We start from the raw sequence: 16,542 nt of genomic DNA, 5'->3' as shown, positions 1-16,542 counted from the left end.
TTGGGGTGAGCCGAGATTCGAACCCAGGATCATAGGTTTCTGGCATGCCCATAGGACTCTGCACAGCGCATCGCGACGCCTTAGACGACTGAGCCTCTCGTGCTTTACCTCCATACCCTCGATTCTAGGTTTGTTACCACTATACAACAAAGTGGTAAACCTCAACCACCTGTATCATTTTGGGCTACCATCCAACATTATACCATGATACTCGTGATGGAACCGAAATCGCGTAGCGGTATCATGTCCCTGAAGGGTGTGGAACATACTGTGGTTGTTTTGATATGAAAATAGCCATTCTCTAACACATCATAAATCTCATCGTTATGATAGGCCATACATGTACTACAGGTGCCATCGCTCTTCAAACTGTAATTCAAAAGACAGATATGAGGTTAAAATTAACTTTCACATTAGAGAGACACCGCTATCATACTTTGTTTGTATATTTACATGTTTCGTGTATTATATGCGTATCTTAATGTAGTTCAGAGATAAGACCCATATCCCTGAAAATACTTCCTGAAATAAGCATTGATAACGGTGAATAGTTTTGCTCGTTCGCTCTTCCTCTACCGATAACAATGGACAAGTGGCGTCATGACCAGTACGATTCAGTCAAGGGCGGCTGTAGACTGAGAGCAAACAGCTCCTGACGTCTGACCCTCAAGCATTAAGAATACTACTGATCTGATGAGAGTAGTTTGTATTTTATATTTCTAAACACAATATAAGCTCCTACCTGGTAGTATATTTTGCGCGACGGGTTCATTTTAGGAAAGCTTTCAAACGTGACTAGCATTCAGCTACTTGTTAGGTTAACATTATTGAATCGTTTCACAAATTCAGTGTAGCCTTCTTTGCTACAACACACGATTGTTGTGAAACATTATTCAACTACATTATATACATTTCAACCCACTGACAACCCACGTGAAATAAAATAGTATTCTTTCTTTTCGAACCAAGGCAAACTACGCATTGTGCAAATGACATTCGGCTCTTGAAAAAGGTATGAACATTCACATAAGCATATCCAACGTTGCTAATGGTACTTGTTGCGCAAATACAAATTCTTGCCAAAAGGGTTTCATTATCATCACATGCATGTCATCGTTCGTACTCATTGTCTCACTTCACAAATGATCAGCTACTGAAGATGAGGTGAAATTGGAGTTATGCTAACCCAGTGAGATGCCATTGTGTAGTTTAACCTTGATACCTTGATACCCCACTTAGACACAGTGTACTGTGTACTGTACTGTACTGAGCCGACTGGTCCTTGTTTCATCCTTGTAATGCCGAGGCCAGGCGAAGTAACACAAATTACCATCGCTTAATGTCTTTGGGTATAACGCGACAGACGCTGTACAACAACACCACAGTTACCGAAGGGCGAAACCTATTTTACGTAAGATATGTTTAAAACCCTCTATATCTTAGGAATGAAAAGATAGTAATTATTCAGAAGATGGCAAAGTATCTAATACTGCTTGGGGGATGACTAACTTTACGCATACAGTACCTGAAATGGGGCACACAGAGATATCTACACACACAAAAAGCAAAACAAGAAATATTAAAAAAATATTATAAACCATGTTTTTGAATATGCTTTGAATTTTGTAGATTATTTTACGAAATACATACTTGTGCATCTGCTATAGCTTTTACCCCGAACAGGAATGTATATAATTTTGATATATTTCAATAAGAATGCTTCATTTTGCTGTGGCATATTTTGTTTTCATTCCACCTCTTTTAGGTATCAATTATTCACCAAGTCAACCTCGTTTTAATATGTCTCAACTAACAAAATGAACAATATAGTTGTTAATTTGTGTTGCATTTGTTCATATTGTCCAATATCCTTTGTCCAAAGAGATTTATGGACGTGTAGGCTTTTACAAAGGACTACACATATGTCACTCAATCTCTTATCAGCTTACGTGAGAAGTGACAGAGGTCAAGCACGCCACCAAGCGTATCAGGAAATATAACTTGTTAACAGGAAATAAATTGAACCAATAATCAATACCACAGGTAAGGTCAGAAACCAATTCAAATTAATTCAAGTAAAATATGATTGCAGGTTTTGGCGTTAAAAGGACATAAAATATTATTTGACAAAATATAGGCTGTTTTCAGCACATCACACACGTTTCTCAGTGACTTGTTTGAGAGACTATCTTGTTCAACATTGGACAATTTATAATAACATGGCATTTACACTGCAAACACGAAAACGTCGATTTTCCGTATATGGTCATTCGACGGAAAAACGACTAAAATTCATAAAAATGGTTTAATTGGTGAGCGTCTAGAAAGTGTCCGGAAAAGCGTCGAGTTTTTCAAGCGTAAAATCTTTCCCAACCATATCCCTACAATCATCTTACTATGTCTACGTCAGCCCTCATTGGTCCACCATGCGCATGCTTACATACATACTCCCTCCTCCCACTACACCCGCCATTCTCCGCCATACACAGCATCTGTTACTATATCCGTCCTCATGTATCCGTACTCATCCTTACATACATTCACACCCCTCTCACTCCACTCCACTATATCTACACCAGCCCCATTGCACCCGTTCATGCTTACTTAAATACACCCTCCGTACTATAACTATATCCGCCCTCATGTATCCGTATCCGTGCTTACATACATACACTCTCCTGCCATTCCCTTACATCTATCGCACTATAACTATAACCGCGCGCCTTCATGTTTCCGTACTCACAAAGCATTGCGTGCATCCAATTACACGTTTAAAATATTGTAAATATTTTACAATATTTACATGTTAAACATCAGCAAACGGAGATTATTATAACACAATAGATTTCCTCTGTCTAAATCAGAACGCATTCAGAAATTCATCTGGTCAGCAGGTCTCCATTACCATAAATGACATCTATAATTTACAATACAGTGTTTTTAAGTTAATTTACATAATTTGCAAAAGAGCATAGATTTGTTGGGACATTTTCATTTTTGTTACTGATAATTTGTTTTTTTTCTAAATTATGTACATAAGGAATGATAAAAGTATACTTTACATCATTACATAATTTACTAAAACAAACAAAACATGGCTGTAAAGTTACAACATCTAAATCTAGCTAATAATTATTTTAAAGAAATATTTCTTGTGAAGGAATACAACACTCTGTGCAGAAGTGACTTGTACCTTTTACAACTATAAGAATGAGATAAACTGTCAATGGATTCATATCATGCTTGTCTCAGATTGCCTGAAAGACGAAGCTTAAACTGCTGCGAAAGTAACTTAGAATCACCAACATCCTCTGGAAGCCACCCATAACCAAACCCAAACTTAAAGAGAACAGCACTGATGTAAGTAAACCATGTTGTTCGACCTGATCCATGAAGAGATTCTAACATAAGCTTACACTGGCGAGTTAATCTGAATGATTCTAGATGAATTATTCTACACTTAAATTTAACTGCCCTTGACTTTTAAGTGCACTGAAATGGTAATCTCCCAGATCAGCACTTGAAATACCACCAAAGTTTCTATGAAAAAAAGAATATATACATATATATGTACAGACAACAGCTTTATTTTCCTGAAGGGTGAAAAAATGTTTGAGCCTTGGAGTGAACGTAATACCTAAATACCTATAGAATGAAACACTGTCTAATTGTTTGCCTTCAAAATACCATAAACCATACAATTTGAAGAAAGGCTTTTGACTTACCAGAAGAAGAAGGCCAAAGACACAACTCGTAAATCTCGTTATTCGAGACAAAAAATGTAAAGATTTAAAAGCCGATGCAGAATAGTTTTGCAACAACAGGCTTTCAGTATCAATAATTATGTTTCGTTACAACTGTAGGTAAATATATGTCGTTTCTAATTAATCGAAAGTCGTTAAATAAACGTGAACTATTTCTATGAAAGAAAAAGCATGCCTCAACACCAAAAGTGCGCAAACCAGGGTCTTGTACTCACCCTCATGTCGGTCGGTTCGCTTGCATGAGGTGCCAATTATATGATATACATTTACTATCGCAGACATTAAGCATATCCAACTTCATTTCCGCACGTGAAGTCCACGCGGAATATAACCATGTCGTCATGTTTCACTCGTAACTAACTGCATTCACGGAACTGTTAGTGACGCTTGACATTAGTTGGTCAACATGACCTACTAGGACTACTGCGAAGCCCCCCATTTCCTGGAACTGTTCTCGCCACAGTCAAACGCCAGTGAAACCGTGTTGTTCATTCTAGTTGCATGTGGTATTCGACATTAATATGCATAGTTCTCAAACCTGTGTGCCCCCCCCCCCCCCCCCCCCCCCCCCCCGATCGTATTGTGAAGTAGATTTACCTCTCTATAAACCACCACCATATGAGTATACCTCATTATACTGCGACCATAACACCGTGTCACCTCCCAGTAACACGAGAAGAGACCCAGTGTTGAACATCTCCACTTAGTACGGGGTGGGTGGAGGAGGAATTGACGCCATGTTTTAACTCATGTCTACTCTCGCTGTTCAACACAATACAAATTGTCATTTACAATTGGATTAAAAGGTAAGTACAGAATGTATTGAACATTCGTTTCTAATTCCACTGTACTTTTACCGCGGTGTTTGGTGGTTTGGTGAGGAAAGTTACGAAATATGTCTTGGATAATTGCTCACCGCTATGTGACATACCTAAATTACTTATAAAATGAAACAATGTCTAATTGTTTATCTTCAAATTATCACATACCATAAAATTTGAAGAAAGGCTTTTGACTTACCAGAAGAAGAATGACCAAGACACAACTCGTGAATCTCGTTATTCGAGACAAAAAATGTAAAGACTTAAAAGCCGATGCAGATTAGTTTCGCAACAATTAAGAGGCTTTCATTATTAATGATCATGTTTCGTTACAATTGTAGGTAAAAATATGTCGTTTCTGATTAATCGAAGTTATTTCCACAACCATTTAACATGATTGCGTTGAAAGTCAGCAAACGTTAAATAAACGTGAACTATTATTATGAAAGAAAATGCATGCCTCAACACCGAACGTGCGCAAACCAGGGCCTTGTACTCACCTTCAGGTCGGTCTGTTCGCTTGCATGAGGTGTCATTTATATGATATGCATTTACCATCGCAGACATTAAGCATATCCAACTTCATTTCCGCACGTGAAGTCCACACGAAATATAACCATCTCGTCATGTTTCACTCGAAACTAACTGCATTCACGATTGCACTGTTAGTGAGGCTTGACATTAGTGGGTCAACATGACCTCTAATTTCTACGAAGCCCTCTATTTCCTGGAACTGTCAGTGACTGACTCCCTATGTTCTCGTCACAGTCAAACGTCAGTGAAACCGTTTTGTTTGTTTCTAGTTGCATGTGATATTCTACAATTATGTGCATAGTTCTCAAACCTGTTATAGAAAATGCACGCGCGATTGTAAACTTTTAGATTTTCAATATCGATTTATAAACAGAATAATTTACACTAAGAAAGAATTATTCAAGATGAAACTTGTCGATGAAGATATTTGTACATTCTGTAAAACTGCTTCTGAAGATATGTCTCATGTATATTTCGATTGCCAATTTGTTCAACAATTTTGGCTTAAAGTTGAAAACTTCCTAAATAACAACCTGCAAACAAATTTTTAACCTTTCGAAACTTAATATCTTTTTTGGTATTTCCACTCAAAACCATGTAACAAATCATATTATTATATTAGCAAAAAGATTCATCTACATATCAAACATAAAACAACAAGATTTATCTTTCGAGCAATTTCTTTCACTACTAAAAGACACAATTTGTTTGGAAAGTTTTATCGCTAAAAAAAATAATCAATTTAACCAATATGCTCAGAAATGGCAAAACTTACATCTCATAATCTCACGAAGCAGATGAAACATACTACCTGTTAATTAGTAATCATCTATTTCTTGTAAACAAATATTTATAATCTCCCTCTCAGTTTGAGAAGACGACATATCCTACACAACCTGCCTGTCTTCACCTATGAAAACTATAACTTGTGTTAATACTGTCATATATATACATGTTAATACCTACACTTGTAACAATATACATGAAATGGAATAATAATAAAAAAGATTTAAAAAAAAAAAACTCACGCTGATAACATTTGCCGCTCAGCTTCAATAATGATTTGTTCGTTAAGAACCGTTAAATATTTACTTGACAGACCAACCCTGTCTAAAGTCTATCTTGTTTTCATAAGACCTATATTAGAATATGCTTCAGAGGTATGGAACAACTGCAGTCAAGAAAATTCCGAAAAACTTGAAATGATTCAACTCGAAGCCGCTCGCATAGTAACAGGTCTCCCTAAATTCTCCTCAAGATCGAGTTTATATATCGAGACGGATGGGAATCACTACCTTATAGAAGGAAAAATAAAAAACTTTTTACAATCTACAGTATTGTTAATAACGTTTGTCGGCGGTCTGTAAATAATCGAGTCTGGACCAATCCAGTGATTGACATCATGAGCATCGATCCACGAAATTAGGATCGATGACATGCATCAACCCGTTAGTCGCCTTTTACGACAAGCATAGTCGCCTTTTACGGCAAGCATGGGTTGCTGAAGACTTATTCTACCCCGGATCTTCACACAGAAAATAGGAGCAGTGATAATTGATCCTCTTGAAGGACGCCGAAACAGCAACAGAAGAAATAGATAGGCAACCTATTTCCATATGTATTTTTCTGACTGATTCAAACACACATTTGTTTTTATCACTTTTGTATATACCTGGTGGACTTTATAAGTTGTAACAGAACAAAACGTGAAGTATTTCTCATAGTAACATTATAACACTGAATAAAAATACATCCGAGTGACTGTACAGTGCCGATGTACTGTGATGATGAATCCTGGAGCAAGAGCACACATTTTGGGACTGGTCTTTATATATCCTGTGTGACACCTTGTCTTTAACAAAAAGGGTATCCATTTTGTGACTCATACATGAATGAAGTGTATGTGTCTATTAAGTTGGTTTTTTTTTTTCATTTCTGACACGTACCACCTTCCAGAACAAGAAACCTCTGTTCTGTAAACTGACCACCGACGATGGCAGAACCAGACGGTATCACAGAGAGAGATGGCAGCAGGCCTGACGACGGTAATCAGGTAAGAAAAAATCATAGGTGAATCCTAGATACGGGGATATATTGATGAAGAGCGTAAAAACAACGATATTGATAACATCATGTTGCAATCGTGAATAAATATGCTCACGAATGTGCCATACTTTCAATGATGAAGAAATCAGTCTTTGAAGGTCAGTTGTTTTCTATCAATTTCCTTCAGACTCAAACAGTACTGTATCGTCGAACATCAGATGAGACGGTCATGGCATCCATGAGAGTCACTGATCAGCTCATACTAGACGGGGCAACAGCTTCTGAACATGGTCGAACAGCATCAGAACAAAAAATTGGCCCGCCACAAATCACTCATCCAGGTGAGTGTACAAGCGCCAGTGTGTACATCGACCACAATGTCAACCAATAACTTAAATACATTTATTTTTCAAATGTACTTCATTCTAAATAAACATAGTGAAGTACTACTTCAGTATATTTATCTAAATAGAATTTTTCATTGACTCGCTGATATTCAGCAAAAGATGGCATACATTTCACTGTTATCGGTTCCTAGTGGTGAGTATTATATGTTGTAAGGGATTAAGTGTGGGTTGGGATAAGGGTGAGGTGAGGACGCAACGATATGTAATTAATGTTGGCGGAATTGTTTAAAAAGTATTCATTTGTGCTATGTGCGAAACTGGTTAATAATGTCATGAAATTTTAAAGCTGGAATTGCTTTAACGTTGCAGGTGCGCACCCTGATAGGTTGAACATCACTGACGACACTGACAACGTGATTGTTGCAACAGGGACCTCACACGGTGCTGTGGAAGATATTCCAGGTGTGCATACTTTCAAAAACCACAATGTTCATTTGTACAAATATGTGTACAACAACGGACATTATATAGACTGTACTCTATTTGATCATTTTAAAGAGAGAAAACATATACAACTGACAGTTACAAGTTGATTAGTGTACCTGTCCTTATTCATATCATTATATTATATCCTTGCAGATATGGTCAGAGAGAAAATGAAATCTGCAAAAGACATTTTTGTAAAAACAACAGCTTATGAAAATGTTTATGATGCTCTTGAAAACGTCGGACATGTTCTCATTTCTGGATCACCTGGTTCAGGTAAAACAACAATGGCACTTTACATCATGGGTAGATACCGGAAAAAGAAATACAATGTGAAATTTATAGATGATGTTGCAGGTTTCAAAGTTGAACTTTATGTTAATCTGAAAGTTCCAACACTGCTTGTCTTAGATGATGTGTTTGGTCGCTTTGCTCCTACATCTGAAGTGAAAGTTCGTTGTACAAAGATATTTGATTATTTGGAAACACATTTCAAACGTTTGGAGGAAAAGAGAAGGAAAACACAAGATGAGGATAAAACTAAAGGTGATGAGGCATCTGGAACTCCTGAAATATCTCTTAAGATTATCATGAGCAGCAGGACAAACATTTGCAAGCATCAAATTGTCACTACTATGTTAAACAAATACAAAACATCCTTGTTCAGACAAAGCACGATAGCTGAGCTGAAAATATCTGAGCTGAAAGAACATGAGAAAGAATCGATACTTCGAAAACATTTGGTCAAATCGAGATTGGATCTCACTGAACATGACATACACCAATACACGATTGGAATATAAGACACTGGGTTTTCCATACATCTGTCAGTTGTTTGCAGACAATTGTTCGTCAAAGGCCGTTGCTGTGAAATTCTTCATGGAGCCCTGGGCATATCTGTATGACTTGATAAGCAACATATTCTCATCTGATGACCCAAACTACAGAGCTGCGGTGCTAATGCTTATGGTCCTCAATGATGGAACACTGAATTTGATTCAGCTCCAACAGGCTCGACCAAGTGGGAGGAATATTGAACTTCGACACAAAATAGCAAAGGTTGAGGAAATACTGCCATATATATTTCATCCAAATCGGTTAAACGAAGCTGCCAAAAACGAGATTCGCACTCTTTTGGTGTCTGAGGGTGACATGATGACATTTAGTCACCCAACTATCTATGATGTTGTCGCGTTTGTTGTAGGGGACATGAATCCCGACTTTGTCCTTGAAAACTGCAGTCTCAAATTCATCATCGAAAGGACAAAGGTTTCAGAGGACCACAAGACAGATCATCCAAGTGGTGGTGATATACACAGCTTCATGATAAATCTTAGACAAGATGCTGCTGTGGGGCTGGTGGAAAGACTCACAAGAGAGATTGTTGACGGTTATATTGCTCTTCCATTGTCACATCAATGTTTCTCGCGAGCAGATATGGCCGAATATCTGTTTACAAATCTCTCGTCACATGGCAACATTGAACAATATTTGCATTCTTGTGATATGCAGCATGGCATGGGCTTCTTGTACTGGTCATCATTCTCCAGTACTGGTCCTGTAAGCAAAATGTCATTTGAGCACACCAAATTTTCTGTTCATGAAATCCGTGAAGGATATCTTGGTTGCTGTATGAGTGGAAACATGTCTTCATTACGAGTTCTCATTGAAAACTCAAAGGACATATTGGACAAAGTTGCCTCCACTGATGTTGGAGACATCTTCGGTATCAAACAAGAAACAAGACAGCTAGTTCGCTCCTTATCTACAGCTTGCAGCCCTACCAAAACAGAAGTGCCATCTGATATTGAAACACCTCGATCGCATGGTGACAACAAAGATAAACTAATTCATATAGCAACTGCGTATGGATTCACTGCAATAGTAGAACTACTGCTCGATCGTGTTGGTATACATATTGATGTTCGAGGAGGAAATGACATGACTGCAATTATGTATGCTTGCCACCTTGGACACAAGGAGTTAGCAGAAATCCTTCTCCAAAGACAGGCTGACCTGGAACTGCTGAATGAAGAAGGCGATAACTGTCTTCATCTTGCATGCCGAGGAGGACCCATAGCTATTGTAAAACTCCTCCTTGAAAAAAATATGGATGTCAACAAAGAAGGTAAAGTTGCACGTACACCTTTGATGTATGCATCGTACAAAGGTTACGGTGACCTTGTGAGCTTTCTACTGAAGAATGGAGCAGAGGCAGAGCCTGATGTATCTTCTATGGTACAAAGGGAAAATTGTCTCCACCTTGCTTGTGTTACGGGTGAAACAGGTGTAGTTCGGATCCTTCTCGATCAAGGCGCTATGGGCATTGAAGTTATTGGTCAAAGAAAAAGAACACCACTGATGTATGCTTGCAGGCATGGACGGCTAGAAACTGCCAAAGAACTGGTAGACAGGAATGCCAGAGCAAATGTTTTAGACGAAGGCAATATGAATTGTTTACATCTTGCAGCGATGAAAGGACATATACCAACTGTTGAGTTGCTCCTTGGTTTGAATGTTGGACTCAAGGTTGACTGTGTTAATTCAGATGGGAGAACACCCTTGATGTATGCAATGAGAAATGGTCACACTGAAATGGTTGACTTTTTGATAGAAAAAGGCGCAAACATTGCAATCACAGATCATAGAAAATCTACATGTTTTCACATGGCAGCAAAATCAGGAATGTGGCACCTGTTGGCAATTTGTTTCCAAAATAGTCTAGATGTCAACTCGCTCACGGAATCTGGTTGGACACCGGTCATGATGGCATGTAAAGGGGGACAGGTAGATCTTGTCAAAGCATTGGTTGCGAGAGGAGCCAAAGTCAACTTTGGAGGTGGTTGCCTATACGCCGCATGTACCGAGAACTGTCTTGAAATGGTCAAATATCTTGTGTCATATGGCCAAGATATAGACATCAATGAACGTGGACCAAAGAACAGAACAGCTGTCATGACAGCCTGTTTTCACGGGTACATTGACATTGTGGAATATTTGCAGTCTTGTGGTGCAGATATGACGTGTAAAGATGAATTTAAAGAAACGTGTCTTCATGCAGCCTGTCGAAAGAGTGCCAACTTACAGCTTGTTGAAAAGCTGGTAAAACTTCTGCGTATCGATGCCCTTGATGCAAACAGGATATCACCTCTCATGTATGCAGTAAGGTCTGACTCCCCTGACTTGATAGGTTGCCTCGTACGAAATGGTGCAAACATTCATACAAAAGACAGTCATGGACAAACCAATATCCATACAGCTTGCTGGTTTGGGAATAGAAATGCATGTGCTAAACTTCTTGATCTTGGCATGGATGTGGATGTTCTTGATTCTATAAACAGAACCCCCCTGATGACTCTTGCTAAAAACAAGAAAGATTGCACAGTAATTGCAAAACTTCTAGTTGAAAGAGGAGCAGATATAAATGTGAGAGATCAGGATGATAATACAGTATTGCATGTTTCAGCTAAATCGGATGGTCATCCAGCATTTGCAAAGTATATACTAGATAGGGATATGAATGTCAATACGCTAGGCGCTTATGATCACACTCCCATCATGTTTGCATGCAGAAGTGGCAATACAGTAGCCTTTGACTTATACCTAGCCAACGGAGCTCAGCTTCATCTCACAAATGCTAATGGAGCAAGTTGTCTACATTTGGCATGCATGGCCAACACCGATGATGCTCACATTGTTAATGAACTACTTGATCGTCGGGCTGACATCAATGCACAAGACGAACAGAACAAAACTCCAGCTATGTATGCCATCAGCAAAGGCAGCGTCCACATCTTGGGACTCCTTTTGGCACGGAATGCATCGCTCACTGCATTTGATAAAAGAGGAAATCAGACCAGTTTGCTATATTATGCATGCAACCTTCAAGGCATGATCACAGAGAAAATAGAGTTACTGCTTAAGAAAAGAGGTGTAAATGAAGCTAACATGTACTACTGCGAGACGCCATTGATGCTTGCAGCAAAACAAGGAAATCGGGCTGTTGTAGATCTACTGTTAAATTCAAGAGCTGATCCAAGAAAGGTTGATAAGAATGGCAGAAATTGTGTCTGGTATGCTAAAAGGCAAGGTCATCATGAATTGGCTAAGTACCTGGCCAATCAATCAAGAAGAAGATACGATAGGTATTGAAATGCCTACAACATGTATACGTGAAACACGTTAATAGTACATATGTGTACTATGACACACATCTACTGGATACAAAGTTTATGTAACATATTGTACTTGTTGGTAATACAGTACAAAAACATTGCACTGTGCAATGGACAGGACTACAGTTTTCTAGACATGAACAAATATCCCTGCGTTCTTGTTGAAAGAAGATCCAACCTATTTAAATACAAAATATGTGTACTATGTCGACTGAACACAAACGTATTTAACATATTAAACTTGATGGTAGGACAGTACAAAGCATTGCATTCTTGTTGAAAGAAGACCAAACCTATTTCCATACTATATTTTATTTGGTAGTCAAAATTAAAAACAATGAACACAATCCAAAATATGATGACTTTGTTGTATGAATTACAAATTCAAACATTAATTTACATTTCCAAAACATTGAAATACATGGTATCCTTTATATATAGTAACTCTTTATCATATTTAATTCAACACATTGTTCAGGATAGCAAAAATAACATTGTGTTAGTGTACCTAGGTATGGCCTGTTTCTCTAGTATCTCATCACATCTTTGTATCCATTCACATGTACCATAACAGGAATTTAATTATTATGTATATGTTCCGTTCTCTGTTCTTGTTCATATATACCAAATACAGTTACATATACATGCATGTATTGATTATTGTGTACATTCGTCACGATTCATATTGAATATTGTTACAAAATTTGTGTTAAACAAACATCAATTTTGAAATGTTGTAAAGAAAGACCTTTAAGGAAATGTCAACTTCTTTTTACACGGTATACTTCTACGTCTCCATTAAAAGTATATCATTGAGTGATTGAATATGCATACTGGTATAGTGAAATGAGTTGTTTTATCGTATTTCTCCACTTGAATATTGTAAATAATGGAATGTGTATTCGTGTATATGTCCAATCATGTACTAGGCAACCTGACACCCACACAAGTTGAATTCACCCCTCTTTGTCATACAGTCTTGTGGATAGTTTGTTGACACTGTGAATCTTTATACATAGAGCTAAATATGAACCAGATAAGGTTATTTCTCTGATCTCTTTTATTCCTAGCCAAGGTGGGTAAATCAGTGAAAGCGAATTATTTCATTATTAAAAGATATCAGATCATTGAAATACCTTAAACTTTAGTTGAACGTTTTTGGCAAGTTTCGGTGTTTTTGGCGATCCGAGCTGTACCTCTAATTTATATGTTGTAACATTTCTTTACTAGATTGACAAAAGCAACAAATATCATCGTCAACTAATTTCATTTTTAGTAATTCTTTCTTAGTTTTAATTGCCCTATGCAAAAATCTATAATGAAAATCTTACACTTTTATATCTTTGGTACAATGTGTAAATATATATAAAAAAAACTTTGTTCAATTGAATAGTCTGTTCTAATACATCTTCCCATTTCCTATAAATTCTTAAAGGAGATGTGTTACACGAAATAAAAACATTTAGGGTTAAGCCACAGCGGTTGTGACAATATATCACACTATTCATCACTAATGACAAAACATTTATAATATTTGACCAAGCTGTCAACACATCTTTCCAAAAAGGATTTTCAATGTTGAAATAGTCTTTAACATTAGCACCAAGTTGTAGAACATCTATCAGGTGGAAATTGCTTGGGTTGCTATACTTTTGTTTATTTATATATTTCTTAAGTGATGAAAGTTTTAAAGCGTTATTGAATTTACTACTATCAATCATTCTTAAACCACCATTTAATATATATTTGTCAATATTGATCTTTTTATCTTATCCTTTTTATTATTCCAAATGAAATCATAAAATATTATGTTAAGGCATTCATAAAATCTTCAGGTGGATTGGGAAGAGCTTTAAAGATATGGATTAATGTTGACATTGCTAATGATTTAACTACTGTTATTTTACTAATTAAAGTTAAGTTTCTTTTTCTCCAGTTTGCTAATAATCGTTTTATATTTTCTAGTGTCTTATGGGTATTAATTACCCAAAGGTCGTTTAATATCACTGCCTGCCATCGACTTAATCGACTGCATTACATAAACTTTGTTCAGATCCATCTAAACAAAATCTGTATCATCAGCATATTGATCAATTTTTATTCATTATCATTTAGTCTGATTCCTTTATTTTTATATGGGGCGGTCGGGTAGCCTAGTGGTTAAAGCGTTCGCTCGTCACGCCGAAGACCCGGGTTCGATTCCCGACGTATTATAATATAGCCTAATATTTTCACAAAGGTATCCTTTGTAAATCTTTAAACCCTAACAGAGATATTTTTCCAGAAAAGTTTTAAAAATTCAACTGAGAACCCATCTATACCTGGGGATTTATTATTTTTCATTTTATGAACTACTTCTGCTATTATTTTTTTTGTAAGGGTAATTCAAGTTCATCAAACATTTCATTATCAAATTCGGGAGTGATTATATCTTCAAGGTCTCTTAAGTCGTTATGTTCAACCTCAGATGATATTGAATAAAGTGAATGGTAGAATTGTTTTTGTTCTTCAATCAATTATTTGTTTACAGTTAGTTATTATGTCTCCATCATCATTTAACATTGAATAATTTGTTTTAAAAGTATAAACTCTAGTTTTTAATTTACAAACATTTTTTGTTGGTTTTTCGCCCTCATCATACCAGTTAATTCTATTTCTTATATTAATTCTTTGAATTTCTTCTTCTTTAATTTTTTCAAATTTATTTTTCAACTGGCTTAATTCATTTAATTTATTTTCATTGGTGTTTTGGAAATCTTTTCTAATACTATCCTCTATCTCAGAACACAAGTGTTCAAGTAAGAAAATTTTGGCTAGACTTATGAGTATATGGATTCAAATTTATGATCATCCAATAATCCCAGATGAAATATAAGTTTTTATTGGTTCAGTATCAGGTGACAAACTTTTAAACCGTGTCATAATTTTAGCAAAATGACATATTTATTTATCAAGTATAAAAAACAAACAACTTGAATTACAGTGTTTTATAACTATCCTGAAAGAGGTATTTGCTGTTGAAAGCTTATTAAAAGAAGAATCAATAAATTGAATATGTTTGAAAAGAAATGGAGATACTTCTTAAGAATTAATTGACTATTTTTATTACTTTCTTGTACATCCTTTGCACTATACATATATTTAAGGTCAATAATACCTATTTAATAATACCTAATGTACATTTAAAATAATACCAAGAATGTACATCTTTTGCCATCACTTGACGTCTGTACCACAAATGTTTATTGTCTACCAAAGATGTTTATCTTGCCATGTAACCACCCTTGAAGTGAATAAAACACTTTGGAAAAACAACAACTTTGATTTACATGTATACGCATAAAGAAACATATCAGCATGACGGGGAGCACGATTGGTTTCCAAATTTCACAAATGTTATCTATGAAGGAATCCAGTATTTCATATATTTGGTGGGTTTTTTCAGTAAATTTCGGAAAACTCAGTAAATATAACATGACCTGAGATAGTAATACTGTTGTCTTCGGTGCTTAATAACATTGTGTTTTGTATTCTGCCTTTTTATGTGATGTACGTCATTGTCATACACGGAGAATATAGAATATGAGGGGTTATCTTATTTATGCTCTACTTCATCGGCGCTCGTGCATTACCTGTACATTGATCCAATAGACCCTAGAAATCATGATTTCACGCCCACACTGGTGATCACTGCTTAATAACTGAATTCCATAACTGAATATGTCACGCGAAGGTCTTTTAGGGATGCTCATTGCAGAGACCGGATGCTGACGTTGTACACCAATAAGAGCAATATTTATTCGCTGAAGGTCGGTTCATACATGACCTTGCTTGACAACTGTATAAGGCTTGGACACTCGCCCCGTGCAGACGTGTCCTCCCAAGCTCGCTTCCCCACGCTCTACAATGAGAGACCTCTCCAAGTCACTTCCGAGGGAGCTGGTTGCCATCCTGGAGCCCCTGCTGGCTTACCGGGTTGGTGACTACTCCCTCAAGTCTAATAAGTCCACCCTGAAGAGGCCTAAGGGCAAAGCTCTGGCTAAGCCCAAGCCTCAGTTGGCACCACAACGGCCCCAACCCTTCCTGCACCACCACCACCACCACCACCCCCGTGCAAAAAGCCAGGCCTGCAAAGAAGAAGAAGACCCCCCCCCCCCTCCAGTCCTATTCATGGAGATTAAGGAGACCTTTCCGTCAACCCCCCACCCCACCCCCAGCAACTGCGCTGGAACTCGCCCCCCTCGAATCCAGAGAGGAGGAGACCTTCCGCTCGCCTGAGGGAACGGGCCACGGGGAGAAAGAAGGGGAAGTGGAGAGACATCCCCTCTCCCGAACCAGCCTCCCGACCAACCACCACCACCAGTCCCAG

The 16,542-nt window shown here is 37.3% G+C and overlaps 2 protein-coding genes across 4 annotated transcripts in view; one reads left to right on the top strand and one right to left on the bottom strand.

The window, feature by feature from the left end:
• LOC124137102 (DEP domain-containing protein 7-like) overlaps positions 1 to 16,542 on the bottom strand; it is a 59,744-nt gene that overhangs the window by 38,407 nt on the left and 4,795 nt on the right. Inside the window, exon 1 of one of the 3 annotated variants that reach the window (XM_048383829.1) lies at positions 5,086 to 5,265. The exons of 1 other annotated variant lie outside the window; for it this stretch is intronic. In XM_048383829.1, the coding sequence (XP_048239786.1) occupies positions 5,086 to 5,152 (67 nt within the window). In that variant the 5' untranslated portion in view covers positions 5,153 to 5,265. Of the gene's footprint in view, positions 1 to 3,979; positions 4,142 to 5,085; positions 5,266 to 16,542 lie in introns of those variants that run through there. One more of the 3 variants, XM_046503261.2, reaches the window with a different exon arrangement.
• On the top strand, positions 4,381 to 9,016 carry LOC125371595. The gene is made up of 5 exons (XM_048383831.1): positions 4,381 to 4,570; positions 7,076 to 7,172; positions 7,353 to 7,506; positions 7,882 to 7,974; positions 8,152 to 9,016. Exons 2-5 carry the CDS (start codon positions 7,113 to 7,115, stop codon positions 8,799 to 8,801), a joined length of 957 nt encoding a protein of 318 aa, XP_048239788.1. The 5' UTR covers positions 4,381 to 4,570; positions 7,076 to 7,112; the 3' UTR covers positions 8,802 to 9,016.

The sequence above is a fragment of the Haliotis rufescens genome, unplaced genomic scaffold (assembly GCF_023055435.1).
Source record: "Haliotis rufescens isolate VD_foot unplaced genomic scaffold, xgHalRufe1.0.p SCAF_5, whole genome shotgun sequence".
NCBI classification, from domain to species: Eukaryota; Metazoa; Mollusca; class Gastropoda; order Lepetellida; family Haliotidae; genus Haliotis; species Haliotis rufescens.
Note: the sequence above shows the minus strand (reverse complement) of the source record. Positions and strands in the feature narration are given on the sequence as shown.